At 39.8% G+C, this 20,968-nt stretch overlaps 1 protein-coding gene across 1 annotated transcript in view; it reads right to left on the minus strand.

The window, feature by feature from the left end:
• NRG1 (neuregulin 1) overlaps positions 1–20,968 on the minus strand; it is a 990,734-nt gene that overhangs the window by 181,805 nt on the left and 787,961 nt on the right. Inside the window, exons 2-3 of the mRNA XM_044681476.1 lie at positions 9,508–9,685; positions 7,321–7,442 (exon numbers count right to left, since the gene is read on the minus strand). Of these exons, the coding sequence (XP_044537411.1) occupies positions 7,321–7,442; positions 9,508–9,685 (300 nt within the window). The remainder of the gene's footprint in view (positions 1–7,320; positions 7,443–9,507; positions 9,686–20,968) is intronic.

Consider the following 20,968-nt stretch of genomic DNA (forward strand, 5'->3'; position numbering starts at 1 on the left):
TTGGCTCCTAGGTGGAAGATTGGTAAGGGTGGGCAATGGGGGTCAAGTGACTTGCCCAGGGTCACACAGCTGGGAAGTGTCTGAGGCCAGATTTGAACCTAGGACCTCCTGTCTCTAGGCCTGACTCTCAATCCACTGAGCTACCCAGCTGCCCCCTGGGAACCACTGCTTTAGATAGTTGGTATTTCAAGTTTTATAGGAAGAATATCAACAGATAGATTTAATTTTTATACCTCAAAGATACTAAAAAAAAAAAGGCACCTCCTAATTACTCTAAAGCAAAATGCGCCCCTAATCCCAATCATCTTTGCTACAAAAAATGAAATTTTTAGCCTGCAGAGAGAATTATATTTTGAGCTCATAGTTCAAAAGCAAGGCCTCCAGGCAAATTCTAATGCTTCTTGGGAAAATGCAAACTCAGAAGCATCATTACCAGTCATGACTTGCAATTTCCTTGATTCAAAAACAATTTTGCTAATGAGAAAATCTCATCTTGCTAATAAATATCCTGCAGTAGAAATAGTCCACTGTGTGAATATTACAGAGATTGTCATTCCTTTCAGAAACTACATCTAGTCTGCTAAGTTCCACTAAGTGAAATTTATTTGTGAACACAGGTTTCTTGATTTTTTTTTCCTGTTAGCAACACAAAGTTCCCTGAGGAATTTGGAAAATGAAATGTGTTCATCTGTACTGGGTGGCCCTTTCATTAGGCTGAATTAATGAGAACTACCATCAGCATCTGTCTAAAGCCAAGTGACTTATGTTGAGAACACCAAGGAAGGGAAGGAGCCTGTGTCTGGTTGCAACATTTCAATGATATACAAACTGGCCTGGATTCTGGGGAATTGGTTCCAAAGTGGGCACAAACCCTTTATATGAAAGGGGTATTTCTAATGATCACAGGCAACCAATTTGTTTCTGCAGATTCTCCCATGAGTGCTGTATGCTAAGCTGACAAATTTTATATGCTGTGTGTATATAATATACCCAAGTCTCCAAAATTGTCTTTAAAATATGCAAACAGTGATTGGGCTCTCTATGGTTTCAGAAAACAAATTATGCCATCATTCCAGGGCCAATGACTTAGAACAATCTTTTTTTTTTTAATTAATAGTTCCCTCCCTCCCCTTCCTTAAAGAATTTACAAGCATAAAATCCAATGTGCAGTTCCTTAAGGAAAGTCAACCAGAATGTCAACTGAACATGAAGTCCAGCTCTATTACATAAAATTTGACTTTCACTTTAATCAGGTAATGAATTTCACACCTTTTCTTCAAAGCTGGCCTGTATATCGCCATTTATCAATCTTTTCCTTAATGTAATTTATAGGCATCGATGACCCTGCTTTCTTCCTTTTCTTCTTTTCCAACTCTTTGTGACCCCATGGACCATAACTACAAGTGGGGTTTCCTCCGCAAAGACATACTGAGGTGGTTCACCAATTCCTTCTCCAGTGAATCCTTTTGTCAGGCAATCAGAGGTTAAGTACCTTGCCCAGGGTCACACAGCTGAGAAGTGTCTGAGGCTGAATTTGAGCTCAGTTCTTCCTGACTCCAGGCCCAGTGATCTAACCACTGAGATATAGATGCCTCTGCTACTTAGGTTGAACATTTTCAGAGGGGTATAGGAGCACTCAACACCATACAACTGGTACCCATCTGACCCTCTGAAATCCAATAGTTTCAGACTGAGGTTTCAGTGCCATAAAACTGAGGAGTTTTAGAAAATCTATCAGCAAAGAAGCCTGCAAATATACTGAGGATAAGAATCTGAAAAGACATCAACTCTTCTTCTTAGCATCTTCTATCTCTGTGTTTCTGGGCATGCTCCCTCTAGAGCAGAAGACTATTTCTTTTTCCATGATTGATGTCAGGCCTATGACCAACACGCCCAAACCAGTCATTGTAATTACATTCCCAATTCAGTCATTATTGGAAAACTCAGTCTGTTATCAAGATGAGCTAAATCCACAGCTCTGCTACAGAGATTAATCCTACTTTATGCAAATTGAATTTCTGAGCATGATAGAATAAATCATTCGCTAGCAATTTTATCAAATGGCTGCAGAATGATAAGTTAAGTTTAGGGGATAAAAAGGTAATTTTTTAAAAAGGCTCTGCCCTCTAGAAGCTTATACTTTATCCAAATAAGTGGGATGTTTACATGTAACAATCACAAAATATATAACCAGTACAAAGAAAGCTGAGCACAGGAGGGAGACTGAAAATCTGAAAAGCACAGATGAGGAGGGAGTGCATTCCAGACATGGCAGACTCTGTGCAAAGCATGGAAGCAGGAGATGAAATATCAATAAAAGGAACAATAAGGATAGTGTGGGTGGTCTATGGTGTCCACTAAAGGGACTAATATGAAATAAGCCCAGAAAGATAGGCTAGGCAGGAATTTCTGAATAGGGAATTCATGAAGTCAGACCTATTCTTTTTAGGTCCTTGATTTGACAGTTCTGTGAAGGCTAGATTAGAGTGAGGAAAGACCTGAAAAAAGGAGACTAATTGGGGAGGCTCCAGCAATAGTTCAGGTGAGAGGCAATGAGAGCATGAGATAGGATTGAGGCCACGTAACTAAAAACCAGGAAATGGGTGGAGAAATATCATAGGTGAAGTGTCATGACTTTGTAATTGACTGGATGGGTGCAAGGGAAGGGGAGTGTAAGGGAAAGTATAGAGACAAGGATGACACCTATATTGTAAACCTAGAAGGCTGGAAAAGGAAAGTTAATAGTTTCTTTTTTTTTTTTTAATCCTTACCTTTAGCCTTAGAATCAATGCTAAATATTGGGTTCCAAGGAAGAAGAGTGCTAAGGGGCAAGCAATTAGGGTTAAGTGACTTGCTCAGGGTCACATAGCTAAGTATCTGAGGCCAAATTTTAACCCAGGACCTCCCATGTCCAGACATTACTCTATCCAGTTAACAGCTTCTGGACAGATTCTGTTCATAATAATTCCATTCACAAGAAGTGAAGGAACCAATGTGTAGATATACTATATTGAAACTGAGCCTCCATAATAAGGAGGATCTGTTTGCTGAGGTAGAAAATAAGAACCCTGGGCAGGATCCATTTCCTCCTAAAGTTGCAATAAAGAAAAAAGTCAAACATAATCTGACATGTGTCAGATATTTGAAAAGGGTATCTCAAAGCTTTATCCAGGACAGGATGTAGACAATGCCACAGACTAAACTTCTAAAAAAGCCAGAGTGGGAGGATCAGGAACTATCAAGATGGAGATTGTGAAGACATAAAGGAAAATGATTCCAATTAGGAGGAAAAATGGTAGTTTTCTAAAGAAAATTATTTGGCTACCCAATGACAGGCAATTAATGAAGGACAAAGATAAGTGCATTGGGCGGTCCTATAGAATTTTGGAAATGTCTTAAAATTAAAAACTAGAAGAAAAAAACAAACAAACTATATCAGGTCACTTATATCTCAGAACAAGCTGAAGCTGGCAAGGAAAGTTGAGAATAACCCTGAAAATGTAGTTGTTGCTGTTTGTAAATCCATATTAAGGGACAAAGAAGGATCCAAGGAAGTATAGGACCTTCATGGGGATGGTGAATAAGAAAATGATAACAGAAAGCAGAGTTCCTCAGATTTCATTTTGGTTCTGTTTTCTGTGCTCGGGCAAATGACCCTTGTACAAGGTATGAGTGAACATTAATAGCTAACTGGAAGGTGCTACCTTACAGTGGATAAGGATATAATAAGAGAACCTTGAGCAATCTGCAAGTAATTCAGTTCTTCCGGCTGAGAAGAATTATATCCTTGTATCCTAAAAGAATTGGCATGTCAATGGTGAGCCACTTCCAGTTATATTTGAGAGATCATGGAGAGATGGGGCACTTAGGTGGCTTAGTGGATAAAGAGCCATGCCTGCAGATGGGAAGTCCTGCTTCCAATTTTGCCTGTGAAAGTTCCTAGCTATGTGACCCTGAACAAATCACTTAATCCCCATTGCTCAGCCCTTCTGCCTTGGAATTAATATTTGGTATCAATTCTAAAATGGAAGATAGGGTTTTTTAAAAAAAAGATCATGGTGAAGTAGCCAAAAAGGGAGAAGGGAAATTACTATTCTCTTTGCCCCACCCCATGTTCTTTTGAAAGAGAAAGAGAGAAAGAGAAGAGAATAAGAAAAGTCTGGAGACTATAGGCCACTGACTATGATTCCTGGGAAAATTCTAGAATGGATCATTAAATGGATGGTTACTAAATATTTAGAAAAGTGCCTACAAAGAGGGAGCTTGGCTTCAGTGAGAACAGGACATCCGATATTAACCTTTTTTTTCCCATATAAGATTCCTAACCTGGTAGATCAGGGAAATGTTTTTAGATCTGGTTTGTCTAAGATTTAGGGAAGCTCTTTTGAGAAACTACCCCATTTTGTGGAGAAGATGGAGCAATGTGGAATAGACAACAATGCAATTTGAGAAACTCTGGGTTGTTTAAATGGCAAGACTCAAAGAGAAGTCATTAAAGGTTCAATATCAACTTGGCAGGAGGTCTCTAGGACAGAGCTCAAGGGATTCTCTTATTGGTTCTGTGCTGTTTAACAATGTGTTCATCAATAACTTGGATAATGACATAGAGAGTAAGCTCAGCAAATCTGCAGATGACACAACATTAAGAGGGATAGCTGACACAGAGGATGACAGTCAGAATTGAAAACCATGTTGACAGGTTTGAGTATTGGGCTAAGCCTAAGAAAACAAAATTTAATGAAGTTAAATGTAAAGTATTATGTAGGTCCAAGAATTCAAATTTGTAAAGATAAGAGGACATGGTTCCACAGCATCTTACCTAAAAAAAAGATCTGAGGGTTTTAGCAAGCTACAGGTTCTATAAGAGTCAGCTGTGTGTTAAGGCAGAAAAGAAAATCCCATCTGATTTTTAGCTGCAGTAAGAGAATCAAAGTTTCCAGGAATAAGGAGGTTTATCTACCCTCTGTAGTCTAGCCTCCTTGGGCTACATCTGGTAACATGTGTCCAGTTCTGACAGTCACTGTTTAAGGAGGCTTATAAGCAAGCAAGTGACTAGAGTAAGGGAATCTGAATGGTGAAGAGACTTGAATCTATGTCAATAAGTATTACTTAAAGGAATAGAGGCTGTATAATACAGAGTAAGAGAAGGCTTGGAGTGGATATGAGAGCTGGATTCAAGAATCTGAGGGATTATTATGTGGAAAAGGTACTAGTCTTGCTCTGTTTCTTGTGGTATCCTTAAAACTCACCAGTTGTTTATGTCATTGAATGTGGCCTCCTTAGAGTGCAGAACCAGGAACAATGTGAGGAAAGGAAATTTTTTGCTAGAAGTCAGGAAAACTTCCCTAACAACTAGAGCTGCCCCCAAATGGAATGGACTTCCTCAGAAGGTGTTAGGTTTCCTCTCCTTGGAGATTTTCAAGTAGGAGCTTATTGTCTAAATTACAGCAGTATAGGAGCTGGACAACATGACTACTGAGGTCCCATTAAAATCTTTAATTCTGTCACTCTGGACTTCTATCCTATTGTCCCCAATAGAAACAGATGTATTACTACATGCCTAACTGTTCCCATAGGATCACACAGCTGTATGGCCAATGGATTTTTGCTCTGGAAGAATAGAAGCTCTTTGAGGGAAGACATTGTTTTCTTTTTCTGTTCTTATATCTTCAACTTCTAGCACAGTTCTAGACATCTAGACATCTCATCAGAAATTCAAAAATCCTCACTATGCAGAGTGAAAGGAGCAGATCCAGGAGAACATTATACACAGAGACTGATACACTGTGGTATAATCAAACATAATGAACTTCTCTACTAGCAGCAATGCAAGGATCCAGAGCAAGGCTGAGGGACTGATGAGAAAGAAAACTAGACACATTCAGAGGAAGAACTGTGGGAGGAGAAACAGAAGAAAAACAGCTGCTTGATCACATGGGCTGATGGGGATATTACTGGGGATGTAGATACTAAATGATAACTCTAGTGCAACCATCAATAATATGGAATTAGGTCTTAATCAATGACACATGTAAAACAGTGGGATTGTACATTGGCTGGTGGGGGGGGGCTAGGGCAGTTTGGGGGAGAGGGAAAGAACATGAAACATGTAACTAGGGGAAAATATTCAAAATAAAAATTTTTAAAAAGAAAAAACTGAATTAGAGAGCAACAAGGTGGCACAGTGAATAGAGCACTGGACCTGGAGGCAGAAAGACCAGAGTTCAAATTTGATCTCAGATACTTACTAGCTGTTTAACTCCTAGCAAATCATTTAATTCCTGCCTGCATAAAACATAAATGTGGCTTTTGCCAATTTGTCCCCATAGTTTCAAATCCGAAGCTTAGTTAACCTTGTTTCCCTCCATAGTTAACCACAAGCATTTAATTATCATCTATTATAAGTCAGGCCTTGTGCAAAGTTTCCCAAAGGGGAAAGAAAGACACAAGTGAAAAAAGCTCCTGGGGCAGCTGGGTGACTCAGTGGATTGAGAGTCAGATCCAGAGATGGGAGGTCCTAGGTTCAAATCTGGCCTCAGATACTTCCCAGATATGTGACCCTGGGCAAGTCACTGAACCCCCCCATGGCCCACCCTTACCACTCTTCTGCCTTGGAGCCAATACACAGTACTGACTCCAAGACGGGAGGTAAAGGTTTATTAAAAAAAAAGAAAAAAGAAAAAAGAAAAAAGAAAAGCTCCTACCCTTAATGTTCCTATGTAAGTCATTTGAATAAAGAGGGCAAGTAGCAGATGGCTGGGGAGTTGGAGTGTCATAAAACATCTCAAGTAGAAACAGGTGCTTAAGCTGAGTTTGGGGACCAGTGCTCAATTAGGCTACCCATCTCCTGACAGAGATGATGGACTCAAGATGAAAAATGAATCATATATTTTTTGGATAGAGCCAATAGCCACGGAAATTTATTTTGCTTGGCTCTATTCTCTGGCTTTGTTTTTCTTTCTTTTTTTTTTTCCAATTGAGGGTAGGCTGAGTAGAAAGAGAGAAGAAATGCTTGTCAATTTTTTGAAATAAAAGAAATGAAGGAAATGTAAAGCATTGCCTACACCCTTCTCAAAACCATGTCTATCCATCTTCCCTGTGATACATCTCAAAAAAAAACTGGTGGCTATTCCGCTCAACCTCACTATAACTGTAAAGCATACACATGCACATACATGCTCTCGGCCTTGGGCTGTCTGTTGTCTGATGATTGGCAAGGCCACATCAATGGCCCACCAGCTAAGGGATTGAGTGAGGCATGTCTGAACCTTCATCATTTTCACCATGCAGGAAAAAGAGAATATCATCCCAACCTCTTACCATTTGATTCCACAATGGTGATGTTGGCATATGCGCTGTCATTGCCTAGTTTACTGATCACTTTGCACATATACTCTCCAGAATCAGCGAGAGTAGCTTTACTGATGCGCAGTTCTGATTTCCTGTGGGATAGGAACCAAAATGCATGTTAATATGATAGATTACACAGAAACCTCATTCACTAGCCCACATCTTGTTACAAGGGATACATGTGAGAATCCTCCCTGTCTTTCCCTTCCTCCTTTTCTCTCCTTCCATTCCTTCCTCTTTTTGATTTTCTCTGTCTTTCTGTTTCCATCTCTAGCCCTCTCTCTGTCTGACTTTGTCTCTGTCTCTCTTTCTCTCTCTGTCTTTATATATCTATCTGTCTATCTGGCAGTCTAGCTAGCTATCTCTCTCCCACCCTCCCTAGCTTCCTCAAAGACTACTTACCACTGGGAGAACCTAAGTGGTTCACTGAATGGAGGATTAGAGATGGGAGGACCTGGGTTCAAATATGGCCTCAGATGTTTCTTAGCTGTGTGATCCTGGGCAAGTCACTTGACCTCCATTGCCTAGTCCTTACCACTCATCTGCCTTGGAACCAATACACAGTATTGACTCCAAGATGGAAGATAAGGGTTTTAAAAAAATCCAATGACCTTTTAAAAAAAAAAAAGCTTTTTTCTTAGCCTCTTTGTAGTATGTGATACTATGGACCCCTATCACCACCTTCTTGATACTCTTGATCTTCCTCTTTCATCTGTGGTAAGTCTCTAGGCTGAGCAAATCAGAATTTCCTATGAGGACACTCTCATACTTCACTTTTAGTCACTCTCCAAGTTACAAATCTGTTTCTGCTCATTCAGGCACTCTCTTTTCCTGAGAGTATGCTGGTGGGGGCTCAGAATGATGCCATTCAGATATGACATCTAGTAGATCTTTCTTCTTATTGCTATTTAACTGCTGGGGTCACTATGGGATATTTCAAAGGAGCCTAGAGTCTCATATGCTTTCAGGGCTCCAAATTCTAGTTGAGGACGTCACCTTCCACCCAGATTCTATTTCCTGGTACCTAGTTTCTCCAGAGAAAGAAATCAGGAATTTTACTAAGGTCAAACCCAGTTCTCTGGGAATTCATACCAGGACTCATCTATAAGCCACCAAGCATCCAAAACCAAAGGTACCCACTACAAACAGCATGTAATTATTTACTTTCCTTTCACTCAAAGAGAAATTAAGTGATTTGCCCAGTCACAGAACAGATAAATGTCAGAGGCAGGATTCAAACTCAGGTCTTCATAACTTTAGTTTCAGTGTACCAGACTTAATCATCCCTAAGTAAATCCAAAGTATTCATAGTGCTCCACTCAGTCAACAGGAGCTCAGCATGCATCCATTTCCTTCTCAGAAGGGACTTTTTTTCACATTTCAGATAAGCAGACTTCTGGCTCCAATGCTACCAATCATTGGATAGCTCAGAGAGAATCCTCAGATGCCACTAAGGATCCTGCTATTCATTTTTATTTTAAAAAACATTTGAGTGTAGGGAACCAACAAAAGAAATTTTTCTGAATTTTCACATTAAGCATAACAATGCTAATTACAATAGCTAGCATTTATGGAGTGCTTTAAAACATTTTGAACATATTCTCTTATTCTATCCTCACAATAATCCTGGGAGGCAGATATTATGATTATCCTCATTTTACAGATGATTAAAACTGAGGCAGAACACTAGTAAGTTTCTGAGGCTGGACTTGAATTAAAGTCTTTCTGACAAACTCTATTAACTGTACCACCTAGCTGCCTCCTAGGCAAACAGAGGTTAAATGACTTGTCCAAGGTCACACAGCTAGTAAGAGTCTGAGGCCAGATTTGAGTTCAAGTCTTCCTAACTCCAGGACCAACCCTCTCACCAGCAGTCCAAGTATATAGTATTTACTATGAATGAAGATACGAGTTTCAGTGGCAAGACAGGATAAGAGGCTTGTCTTTTATTCTATGCTTGGTGACATATTAATTTATGTAAAGATAATTATAGGATCACAGACCAAGAGGTTAAAGGGACCATCAAGGCCAGCTACCTCATTTTACTGAAGTCCAGAGTGGCAAAGTTACTACTTCATGGTCCCAAAACTATTTTAACCAAGGGGTTCCCCTTCTCTTTCTGAACACATCTCCTCTTAACACATGCAGCATACTCACCCTGGCTTTTTTTGTATCTTGACATTTTGTGGTTTGTTTTTCCGACTCAATTCACTCCCATTCTTGAACCACTTGAATTTGAGAGAAGAATATTCTGAGCTGGTCTCACATCGGAGCACCAGCTTTGAGCCAGCAGCTGACTCCTGGTTCTTCATCTCTTTCAATCGGGGAGGGGCAGCTAAAAAAGAAGACAAGAGGGAAAACCATCACCATCATCATCATCATCATCATCATCATCACCACCACCACCACCATCACCACCACTACCATTCATCTACACATTGGAAAGGAAAATACAGTTAATTTCAGGTATCCCAAGGTTGAACTGATTTACTTAAACAGAGCTTTTCAACTATGTGGAAATGGAAGCCAAGTTAGGGCATGAGAACTGAGTCTAGAAAATACAATGAGAACTCAATGGGCTACACCCATGATGGCAAATCTATGGCATACATGCCAAAGATAGCACAGAGAAACTTCTTTGTGGGCATGCACACCATCACCTGCCAGAGTTATTTACTAGAAACAGCAGGCAGAACTGCAAACTTACCCCTCTCCATCATACACCCCCAATCCTGTGCCCAACAGCACAATGGAAACACTCTGTCCCCTGAATAGAGTGCTGGAGTCACTTCCGCCCTTTCTCCCACTCCTATCTGGGGCAAGGGTGGGGGGCCAGAGGGGCATGGCACCCAATCTGGGGAGGACAGTGAATGGCACCCAAAGTCTAAAAGGTTCTAAAAAGTTCACCGTCACTGAGCTATACATACCTAGGGTTCTCTGATTTAGACGTCTATACTATTGTCTCCTTGTAATGTTAGCAGCAATTAAAACAACTCCACAGTCATCTTTTTGTCAATGAGACAAAGACTGAATTCTTAAGTATATAGAGCTTGTATATTTATGTCCTGGCAAATTAGTAGTCATGCAAAGGTCAATGGAATGATGTGTAGGGGTAGGTCAAGGAGATGTGACATACTGTCAGTAAAGAATGGAGCAGTAGAAGTTATGTCATCACTTTGATTATATCAAATTAAAAAGGTTTTGTACAAACAAAACCAATGCAACCAAAATAAGAAGGAAAGCAACAAAACTCTCTGACAAAGGTTTAATTTCCCAAATATACAAGGAACTAAGTCAAATCTACAAAAAACTCAAGCCATTCTCCAAAGGACAAATGGTCGAGGGACATGAATAGGCAGTTTTCACAGGATGAAACCAAAACTATCAATAAGCACATGAAAAAGTGTTCTAAATCCCTCCTGATTAGAAGAATGCAAAGTAAAACAACTCACATCTAGGAGATTGGCCAATATGAGAGCAAAGGAAAGCGATAAATGATGGAGGGATGTGGCAAAATTAGGACACTAATACACTGCTGGTGGAGTTGGGAATTGGTCCAACCCTTCTGGAGGACAATTTGTAACTATGCACAAAGGACTTTAAATGAATGCCTGCCCTTTGATCCAGCCATACCACTGCTGGAATGGTACCCCAATGAGATAATAGGGAAAAATACATGTAGAAAAATATTTATAGCCATGCTTTAGAAAATGAGGGGGTGTGCAATGAATGGCTGAATAAATTGTGGTATATATTGGTGGTGGAATATTATTGTGCTGAAAGGAATAAAGAAATGGAGAAATTCCATGTGAACTGGAATGACCTCCAGGAATTGATGCAGAGTGAAAGGAGCAGAACCAGGAGGACATTGTACACAGAGACTGATACATTATGGCACAATTGAATGTAATAGACTTTTCTACCAGTAGCAATGCAATGACCCAGGACAATCCAGAGGAACTTAGGAGAAAGAATGTTATCCACATCTAAAGAAAGAACTATAGAACCAGAAATGTACTAGAAAAATATATGATCAACCATGTAGTACAACAGGGATGTGATTAGGGTTTTGATGTTAAAAGATTGCAAATATGAATAACATGGAAATGGGTTTTGAACAATAATACATGTATAACCCAGTAGAACTGCTTGTCAGCTTTAGGAGGGGAAGAAGAAGCCCAAGTCAATCACCCAAAAGGTTGGTCCTCTAGCTCTTATCGAAAGCCTAAAATGTCTCCTAGCAAGGCCAGTATGGTATAGCTTTGACCAGATGCAGAATAAAATGTGGTGATTTGTGTACTGCAGCAGTGCTGATACCCACATGCTCTCCTGGAAGGAGGGAGAGGGGGTGGTTGGGCTGTCTAAATCACAAGGCTTATTGAACTTGGCTTTATGTAGATTGCAGTAGAGGAAACTTAAGACTGACCATTCCTATTCTACAATAAAGAGGAAAAAATCCCCTGGTGTACAGGCTGGATTCAGAGGTATAAAACTTTCAACATCAACCCAAAGGGCCTCCAGACTCTTGGAGTCAATCTTCTGGCATTCTGGGTGGACAAAGCACTCCTTACTTACAAAACATGAGGGAAGGTGTTAACATACTGATTTCTATCTTTAGCACTTAGTGCAGTACATGGCAGATAGTAGGTGCTTAATAAACACTTATTTAGGCCAGCATTTATAATTTTGTTGTTATTGTTCAGTCATGTCCAACTCTATAACTTTTGTCCATGAGATTTTCTTGGCCAACATAGTAGAATGGTATGTTGTTTTTTTCTTTCTCTAGTGTTGTTCCCATTTTACAAATGGGGAACTGAGGCAAATAAGGGTTAGGTGACTTGGGTCACACCAGAGAAAGAAAAGGAATTTCTGCCTTCTCAGATGCATTATTGCACCATCCCTCATCACCTGTCTCTAGTCTCTTCAGAGAACTTCATGATTTCCAGAAGGCCCTGGGAAAGAAATTCTTAAAACATGCAGTTGGGAGCACCTAAGTGACTTAGTGGAACCAGGTCTGAAGATGGGAGGTCCTGGGTTCAAATCTGGCCTTCCTAGGTGCGTGACTTTGGGCAAGTCACTTAACCCCCATTGCCTAGCCTTTACCACTCTTCTGCCTTGAAACCAATATGTAGTATTGATTCTTAGACAGAAGGAAAAGGTATTAAATGAAACAAATGTTCAAAGAACATTGTTTTGCCCACTGTTTTTTTTTTGTTTTTGTTTTTGTTTTTTTGTTGTTTTTTTTTTTAAACCCTTGCACTTCTGTATATTGTCTCATAGGTGGAAGATTGGCTAGGGTGGACAATGGGGGTCAAGTGACTTGCCCAGGGTCACACAGCTGGGAAGTGGCTGAGGCCGGGTTTGAACCCAGGACCTCCCGTCTCTAGGCCTGACTCTCACTCCACTGAGCTACCCAGCTGCCCCCATTGCCCACTGTTTTTGTCTCTGTGATCCTTGATTGAGGAGGAGTGTGGCAGAGTAGCTAGCCCTCTGGGTTTGGGATCCCAGAAACTTAGGTTCAAATCCCATTGTTGATTTTCACTCACTGCCTGATGACAGGCATGCTGCTTACTTTCTCTGGGCCTATTCCCTAATTGAGAAAGACCCAAAAAACGTGTCTGTGTAAAGTAGTTAGCCAATATTAAAGCACCATATGAATTTTAAGGATCATCATCTAGTGTAAATTGGACTGGCCATAAACGTGATGTGTTTGTTTTCTTTGAAAAACAAAACAAAACAAAACCAAAAAAGAGCAGCTTTTGAAGAGATTTTTGTTGACTGTGTAAATCTACTTGAAGGATTCAGGACCAAAGCTACAGGGGAACTCCTTTAGGATCTATCCATTCCCAGGGGAAAGGGGTCACTAAAAACTAAAACCATTTTCTGGGAAGCCCCTGGAATTTTCAATTTGAGGATATCTGTCTGCCAACAAGACATCTCAGGTTGATCTCAGCATTTCTCAAATGGTAGCATCAAGACAGGTAGACCTAGACCAGATACCTAAACATTGGTCAACTGTAATAAAAATCTTAGCTCGCAGGAGCCATCAAGGATATTGAGTATTATTTTCAACCAGAAGCCTATGAATGCTATTTCTTGACAATCCCAGGTTGTCATTCATGCAGGCCTTATGATGAGCTCATGGCCAGAGATTGCCAATGGATAGATAGATGGTGATCATCTAGTCAGTGCTCTCTCACCAAACCAAGAATTCCCAAGGACAAATTGAATTGGGATTTGACCTGAAAAAGCAACCTTTATAGCTATAGCTAGCATTTATATAGTATCTAGAATGTCAGGCACTTAGATTCACAAATATTATTTCATTTATCCTTGCAACAACTCTGGGAAATAAGTGCTAGTATTATTCCCATTTTATTGTCAAGGTACCTGAAGCAAATGGAAGTCAAATGACTTGCCCAGGGTCACACGGATGGTAAGTGTCTGGAGTCAAATTTGAATTTAGGTTTTTCTAACTCCAGGACCAACTTTTGATCCACTGAACCACCTAGCTGCCTTCCACTCTCTAAGCTTCAGTCACCTACTCTTTAAAAGGGGGTTGGGGGGTGGGGTTGGATACATAGATTTAACACCTCCCACACTGCCTTGTACTTATTTGCATTAGATAAATATCAGTTGGACAGGATTGAATGAGATTTCACCCAAGGTTCCTTCCAGCTCTGTGAGATTACCTCTTTGAGAGCTTAGAACCACAAATCATCAGAGTTGGGAGGGGCCTCAGCAAAAAAACTTCTCAATCAGAAGGCAGATGATCTATGTTCAAATCCTTGTTCTGTCAATAATCTACATGATCTGGTTGGTGGATTACCAACTTTTGGTCCCATTTTTCTCATCTAGAAAAATGCAGAGTTGGATGAGTTGACCTCTAAGATCACCCCTAGCTCTAAATCTCTGATTTTATAATATAATAAAATAATAAAATAAAATAAAACAAAATCCTTTCATTTTTTGCTATTGTTCAGTCATTTCAGTCATATCTGACTCTTCATGAACCCATCTGAGATTTTCTTGGTTAGCCTTTTTCCTTTTCCAGCTCATTTGACAGATAAAGGAACTAAGGCAAACAAAGTTTAGTGGCTTCCCAGGATCACACAGCTAATAAGTATCTGAGGCCAGATTTGAACTCAGGTCTTCCCAACTCTAGGTCTAGCACTCTATCCAAAGCACCACCTCGCTGCTCAAATTTTACAAATGGAAAAATTAAGCAACTTCTTAGTATATATAGATGTTTCATTTATCAAAGAGCTAAAAACCCCTTTATGTGGTAAAGAACAAAGAGCCCGTAGGGGGATAATCTCCTCTTCTGGAAGATTTGTAGGATCAGAGTAGTACCATTAGAGACTAAAGCCTGGTGGCAACTATAGAGGCCATCAAGTATAATCTCTTCATTCACAGATGAGGAAACTGAGAAGTCCAGATGAGGCCCCAGGGTCACCCATATAGTATACATTTGCACATAGTAATTGAACCCAGGTCCTGATTATAAGCCTAATGTACCTTTTCCACTGCCACTTCTCTAACCCTAATTCTGTTTTTCTCTGGAATGAGCCTCATTCTCATTGGTCAGGCTCTGGAGATGCCAGAGAAAATACTTTCCTGAGGTCAAAGTCACAAAAGTCCCAGAAGCTACTTCCCTTTAAAAAAAAAAAAAAACAACAACCAATCCTTACCTTTTTCCTTAGAATTAATACTATGGATTGGTTCTAAGACAGAAGCTTAGGGTCACATAGCTAGGAAGTGTCTAAGGCCAGATTTGAATCTAAGACCTCTAGTCTCCAAGACTGGTTCCTAATCCACTGAGTCACTTACCTGCCCCTAGAAACCAGAAACCACTTCCCTTTTGACAGAGGCTCTCAATTGCTCCTAATCCGTAGTCCCACATTTGCCAAATGCAGTTCTAGTGCCGTCCCCATTTAATGCTCCCAATGCTCTAAACACTACCCTGGGAACTAATACATAGTATTGATTCTGAGACCGAAGGTAAGGGCTGAAGAGGGAAAAGAATATGAATGTGATAACAACCGAGTTGAAGGAAGCATTCCTATCAAAGCCAGTCCTGGAAAGTTTGGTCTATTTGAAACAGACAGGAGTGATAGCGCAGAGGGCCTGGGCTCTGGAAGAAATCCATAATTCCCAAGCAGTCAGTGACCAAGCACCGACCACTGGGAGCCCAGCACACATGATTTTTATGTTGAATGTAACTTATGCACTGAGAAGAACGGAAACATCTGGACAGGATTAGAACTGCTCTGCTTGCCCCGGGCATTGGACAAATCCCTTCAGGCTAAGTCTCACCCTTGACCTGCCAAACATGATTACAGCAGGCCAGTCGCTTCCCCAGGCTCCACAGCTGCTCTCCTCCCCCTCTCCTCCTAATAAACATCCCATCCAATCCTATCCCATCCCATCCATGATCCTGCCCAGAGTCAGAAAGAGCACATGTGGCCACAGCCTTGGGAGGAAGGGGGGAGGGGAGAAGAAAAAGAAAAGGATAATAAATAGACAGCTGAAAGCAGAGGAGGGGTGGCCTATCAACTTCTCCAGGGGTCCCAGAGATCCTGGGAGGTTTGTTCAAGGCTTCACTTCCAGCCCCAGTAAACTGGCACCTCTAAGGAGAAATAGGGAAGGTGGTAATCTATCATGAGCGAAACCTTCAGTTTGGAATAAGAGATCTGACAAATCTTAGCTCTGCTACTTCCTTCTTAGATGTGTGACCTCTGGTAAATCATTGTTTTTCTATGCCTCAGTGTCCTCCTCTATAAAATGAAGGGCTACAGCATAGCAGGAAGGTGCCTAGATTTGGAAATGTTCACCAAGATGAAATATGACAGGGACAGGGTGGCCTTGAAGGTCTCTGGTAGCTGACTCCCAGACCTAGCCCTTAGTTGGAGTCTGTAAGCCTATGGTGGCCAATATTACACTGTGGATTCTAGAAGGATAACGCCAGGGAAGCATGCCAGGGGCACAAGTGGCAGGAAAGGTACCAGTTCTGTAGACAACAGGCCTGGAGGCAGCCAGGCCTAGATGGAAGAACAATTGAGAAACGCAGAGAAAGGAGGGCAAGGACATTGCTCCTAGGGACCAAAGCTTCTCTAATACTTTTCATGTCCTCTCCATCCTTTCCTCAAATGTTCTCTGGTCATCCCTCTCTTCTGGGGAAATCAAGAAACACGCAGTGAAATACTAATTCTTCTATACACTAGATCTGATTCTTGGGCTAACCTCAAAGGACCACTAAAAAAAAAGAGATTCTTTATAAGCCTGAAGGTGTTTACAAATTGGAGTTATTAGAATGATGTTTTTTTTGTTTTCTTTTCTGCTAATTTTCCTCATTCTCATCTTACAGTTAATGGATTTCAGATGGATATGGTCCTGGGTCACATAAACACATATGAATACATACACAAGAATAAACTCAGTCTAGAGTACATTATTATATTATAATCTTTATGTTACCATAGTTACATGCATTTATATGTGTATATATATGTATGCATGTATATATCAAAATCTGTTTATATGTGCATGTGAGTATGGATGGGTAGATATGGAACTTTGATCACACATAGTTTTGCTTTCTTTTTTCTAAGTCTCTATATTCTAAAACATCTTCATTCCATGCAGTTTGGAGGTTGAGTATTCAGAATAGCAACATCTATTGAAAGCATATCTGTAAAATGTTTGATTCAATGGCATTTCTAGATGACTGAAAGCAACACTTTTGACAACAATACTGTTCCAGTTCTACTAGAATTTATTTGTTCTGTGCTCCACATTTTTGGGAATTGGTATTTGTCATATGGGGATTTGGTGATTCAGTTTATAAAGGACAGAGAGCTTCTGGTGTACAATTGTGGCCATTTGATCAGATTAAGTAGGTGTTCATTGGTTATAATTCTACAGTGACATACTACATATTGTCTACTGCTTATAGTTAGATGGAACAGTGAATAGAGCACCAGACCTGAAGCCAAAAAGATTTATCTTGCTGAATTCAAATCCAGCCTTGGACACTTCTAGCTCTGTGACACTGGGCAAGTCACTTAACCTTGTTTGCCTTAGTTTCCTCATCTATAAAAGGAGCTAAAGAAGGAAATGGCAAACCATTCCAAGATCTTTACCAAGAAACCCCCAAACAGGATCATGAGCACATAAAAAAATGACTTAACAAAATCTTTACTGCTACCTTGAACAATCCATATCAATCGATGAGTTTAGGTTGAATAGATACTCCTTCCACACTTTCTGGTCCTAGATCTCTCCATTTCTATAGCCAAGTCTGTATGACTCAGACATTTGTTCAAGGTTTTGCAGTCAGCATTCTGGTGGTGGAGTTCAGGTGGTTTAAGTCTATAGATAACTTCTCAGTTCCCTTCTTTGATCTTAGCCATTTCATAAGCTATGTTTTACGGTGAACCAGTCTCAGTGGTATTGGAGAAGTCCTGAGACATGTCCCTATTGAGCACAACAATTGTATCTGTTTGTTCTAGAAGTATTTCTTTTCCATGTAGTTAAGATAATCTAATTTTATTTTCTGTAATTGCCTATATCCTTTGTTGGTTAAGAATAAATTCCCTCCTCAGAACTATGTGATATATAGGATGTTTCCCTTCTAATTTGTTTGTAGTATGAACTTTAATATTAAGGTAATATATTTCTGCAAGTATCTTAAGTCTTTATAAAATTCCCTGAAAATATCAATTAATCATCTCCCTTTTGATAAAGAAGAGTTCATTTTTCTATAGGTGTCTAGTGATAATGGATGTTGTATTTCATTAATATTATTTTGTTTGAGGAGGAAGGGATTCTTTCTATATCCACTGCTGTCTATTTTATTGTTCCATCTATTGAGATTAAAACTGGTATTTAGAAGCCATTGGGCTTTGACTTCAGGCTGCCTGGAAGTCAACATTTCAGTTTTCTCTTTGATAGACTTATGATTTATGTGTCTTGCCTGAAGAAGATCAAAGTATTTGTAAGCATCAACTTCATCCACTGGTTCATTTGACCTCTGGATTCAAGCCCAAAGAACTCAGTCTTCATTTTTCATTTATGTTTATTTTAACACTTGTTAAAGTTCCAAAGTTGTTTTTTCATTGGAAAAGGTTTCTGTGAGATGAAATAATTGGATTTGTTTTTCAGTAAAGCGATATCATTTGCTATCATCCTTAGGCATCGAGTGAGCAGTACAACATTTTGGTATGATTCTTACTCTTTTCCTTGGAAACCATTCATGCCCAGGCAGTTCTATTGAGGAGAGATGACAATGGGGTTAGAGCTAAGCAGAAAAATAATGGGCTTAAGTTGAATCCCTGGAAAATGCCACATTCTGTGTCAATTGGTTTCAACATTATTGTGTTCGTAGCATGTTTAAAATAGAGAACCTTTTAAACATATGGACATCTATTCTACTTTTCTCATTACATTCAGACCTTTCAATCTAAAGTTCATTATTATTACCATATTATTATTATTATCACTATTATCCCATTCTCATCCTTTTCAATAGAATTCAGATAGAAACAATCTGAGGATAAGCCAATCTACTGATATCCCTTTCTATTTAATGTTCTGCAGACTATTGAGTAAGTAGATAAAATGAAAGTTTTTTTAAAAAAATTAAATCAGGATGATGAAATATGTATATGTTATATTACAAGTAAATTAGATGTTACATGTATCTGTTGCCATCATCATCCCATTGAAGAGAACATAGTTTGTCTTAAGTAAAACAGAAGTCCTTGAGATCAGGGACTGTTTTCAAGTGTTGGTTTTGTATCCCTTGGCATGGTGCCTTACACATAGTAGGCCCTTACATGATTGCTGTATTGGATTGCACCTGTAACCTTGACAAAATACAGCTTGACCTAAGACAGATTTGAACAAGAAAACAGATTTTTAACTGGTTCATTTCACCAAATAGGAATGCTAAGAATCTCAGTCCTAACTAGTACTGAGTCTCTGGGTTACCTGAGGTTTTGAAACCCTTCCCTGGTCAAAAGAAGCATGGGAATTCCAAGAACTACAGTGTTTAGGGACTAGTGATCTTCAGGCAATACCCCAAGACACATCATCATGACTCAGGGAAAGTGTTACCTTGAGTGCACCAAAATAATGCTCTGTATAGTTCCTTTCCATTTTCTGATGGTCTACTCATTACGAAAGTAGTCAAAGAACAGCTCACTTAGGTTATAGAAAGGCTTGGAAGCAATGCCTAGGCAGGTCTAAATTTGCCATCTTTGGATGACTCCCAGAAGGTGAAGAAGTCGTTTAATTACCATCTAGCCTTTTCATGGGATGTTAGTATTATTGCTAAGGTTTGAGGGCACTACTCCATCTCTTAGCTCCTTTACCTATTCACCATTCCAATTCATCATGGATGCCTGGCTTAGATCTACCAATATCCTGGTCTTCCCATTGGTCTTGTGTGTGGGTAGATAAAGCTTTTTTTCTTGAAATTTTCTCAGAGGCTAATAAGAGATGAAGAGAAATCTGACTGTTAAAACAAGGATACTAACCCACACAACGGCTTTTGAGTATGATAATCCAAAAACTTGCTAATTTCATGGATCCAGAAATTATGGAGCTTGGTTTTAACATGTTTTGTCTGTGTTAAGTCCATCCCCCCAATCAATTAAAACATTTATCTTCTTGTCCCCATGCCATGGTCTTTGTTGGTGTTCAGTATTCTTTTGCCTGCTGTGTTGAAAAAGTGCTGCTTTCTCCCCTTTGGGAAAAAAGTGGTACCACTTATATGAATTTGGAGAATGGTGAGGGCAGCAGGATTTTTACAGAAGCACACATTTTCCTTCTGCTGACTTCTCAATACACAATATTGCATGGGTTCCCTGCCATGAAGCAACTCCAGAGAGGTTGTCCATCACTGTACTTGAGTGGGAAACCCATTGTTTTCAGAGCCATTCATCCAGCTTATCGCATAGATTGTTCACTGAGTAATACAGCCCAGTTCAGAACACTTCCAGATGACCTAAAGGGATATCATCCTCTTGCTTTAGAAAAATAGAAATGGGGGCAGCTGGGTGGCTCAGTGCATTGAGAGCCAGGCCTAGAGACGGGAGGTCCTGGGTTCAAATCTGACCTCAGACACTTCCCAACTGTGTGATCCTGGGCAAGTCATTTAACCCCCATTGTCTACCCTTACCACTCTTCTGCCTTGGAGCCAATACACAGTGTTGACTCCAAGATGGAAGGTAAGGGTTTAAAAAAAAAAGAAGTTAAGGGCTTTGCCCTAAGGAATATAGAGCCAGTATATGTCAGAGGTAAGATGTAAATCTAGGTCCTTCTGTCTTAATATCTATTAATGTATAGAATAAATAATAATAAACCAAACATAATCTTTTTTTATTTTTATTTTACTGCATTTCAACTGCTTTTTTGTTGTTGTTTCTGTGGGGAATCTTAATGATTAAATAAAACCACAATAAATCATTGTAGAGACAGCTAGGTGGCACAGTGTGCCAGGCTTGGAGTCTAGAAGATTTGGGTTTAAACCTAGCTCAGATACTTTCTAACTCTGTGACTGGATAAGTCTCAACTCCAGTTGCCTAGCCCTTGGTATTCTTCTATCTTAGAACTG

This window comes from Gracilinanus agilis, chromosome 6 (genome assembly GCF_016433145.1).
Source record: "Gracilinanus agilis isolate LMUSP501 chromosome 6, AgileGrace, whole genome shotgun sequence".
NCBI classification, from domain to species: domain Eukaryota; kingdom Metazoa; phylum Chordata; class Mammalia; order Didelphimorphia; family Didelphidae; genus Gracilinanus; species Gracilinanus agilis.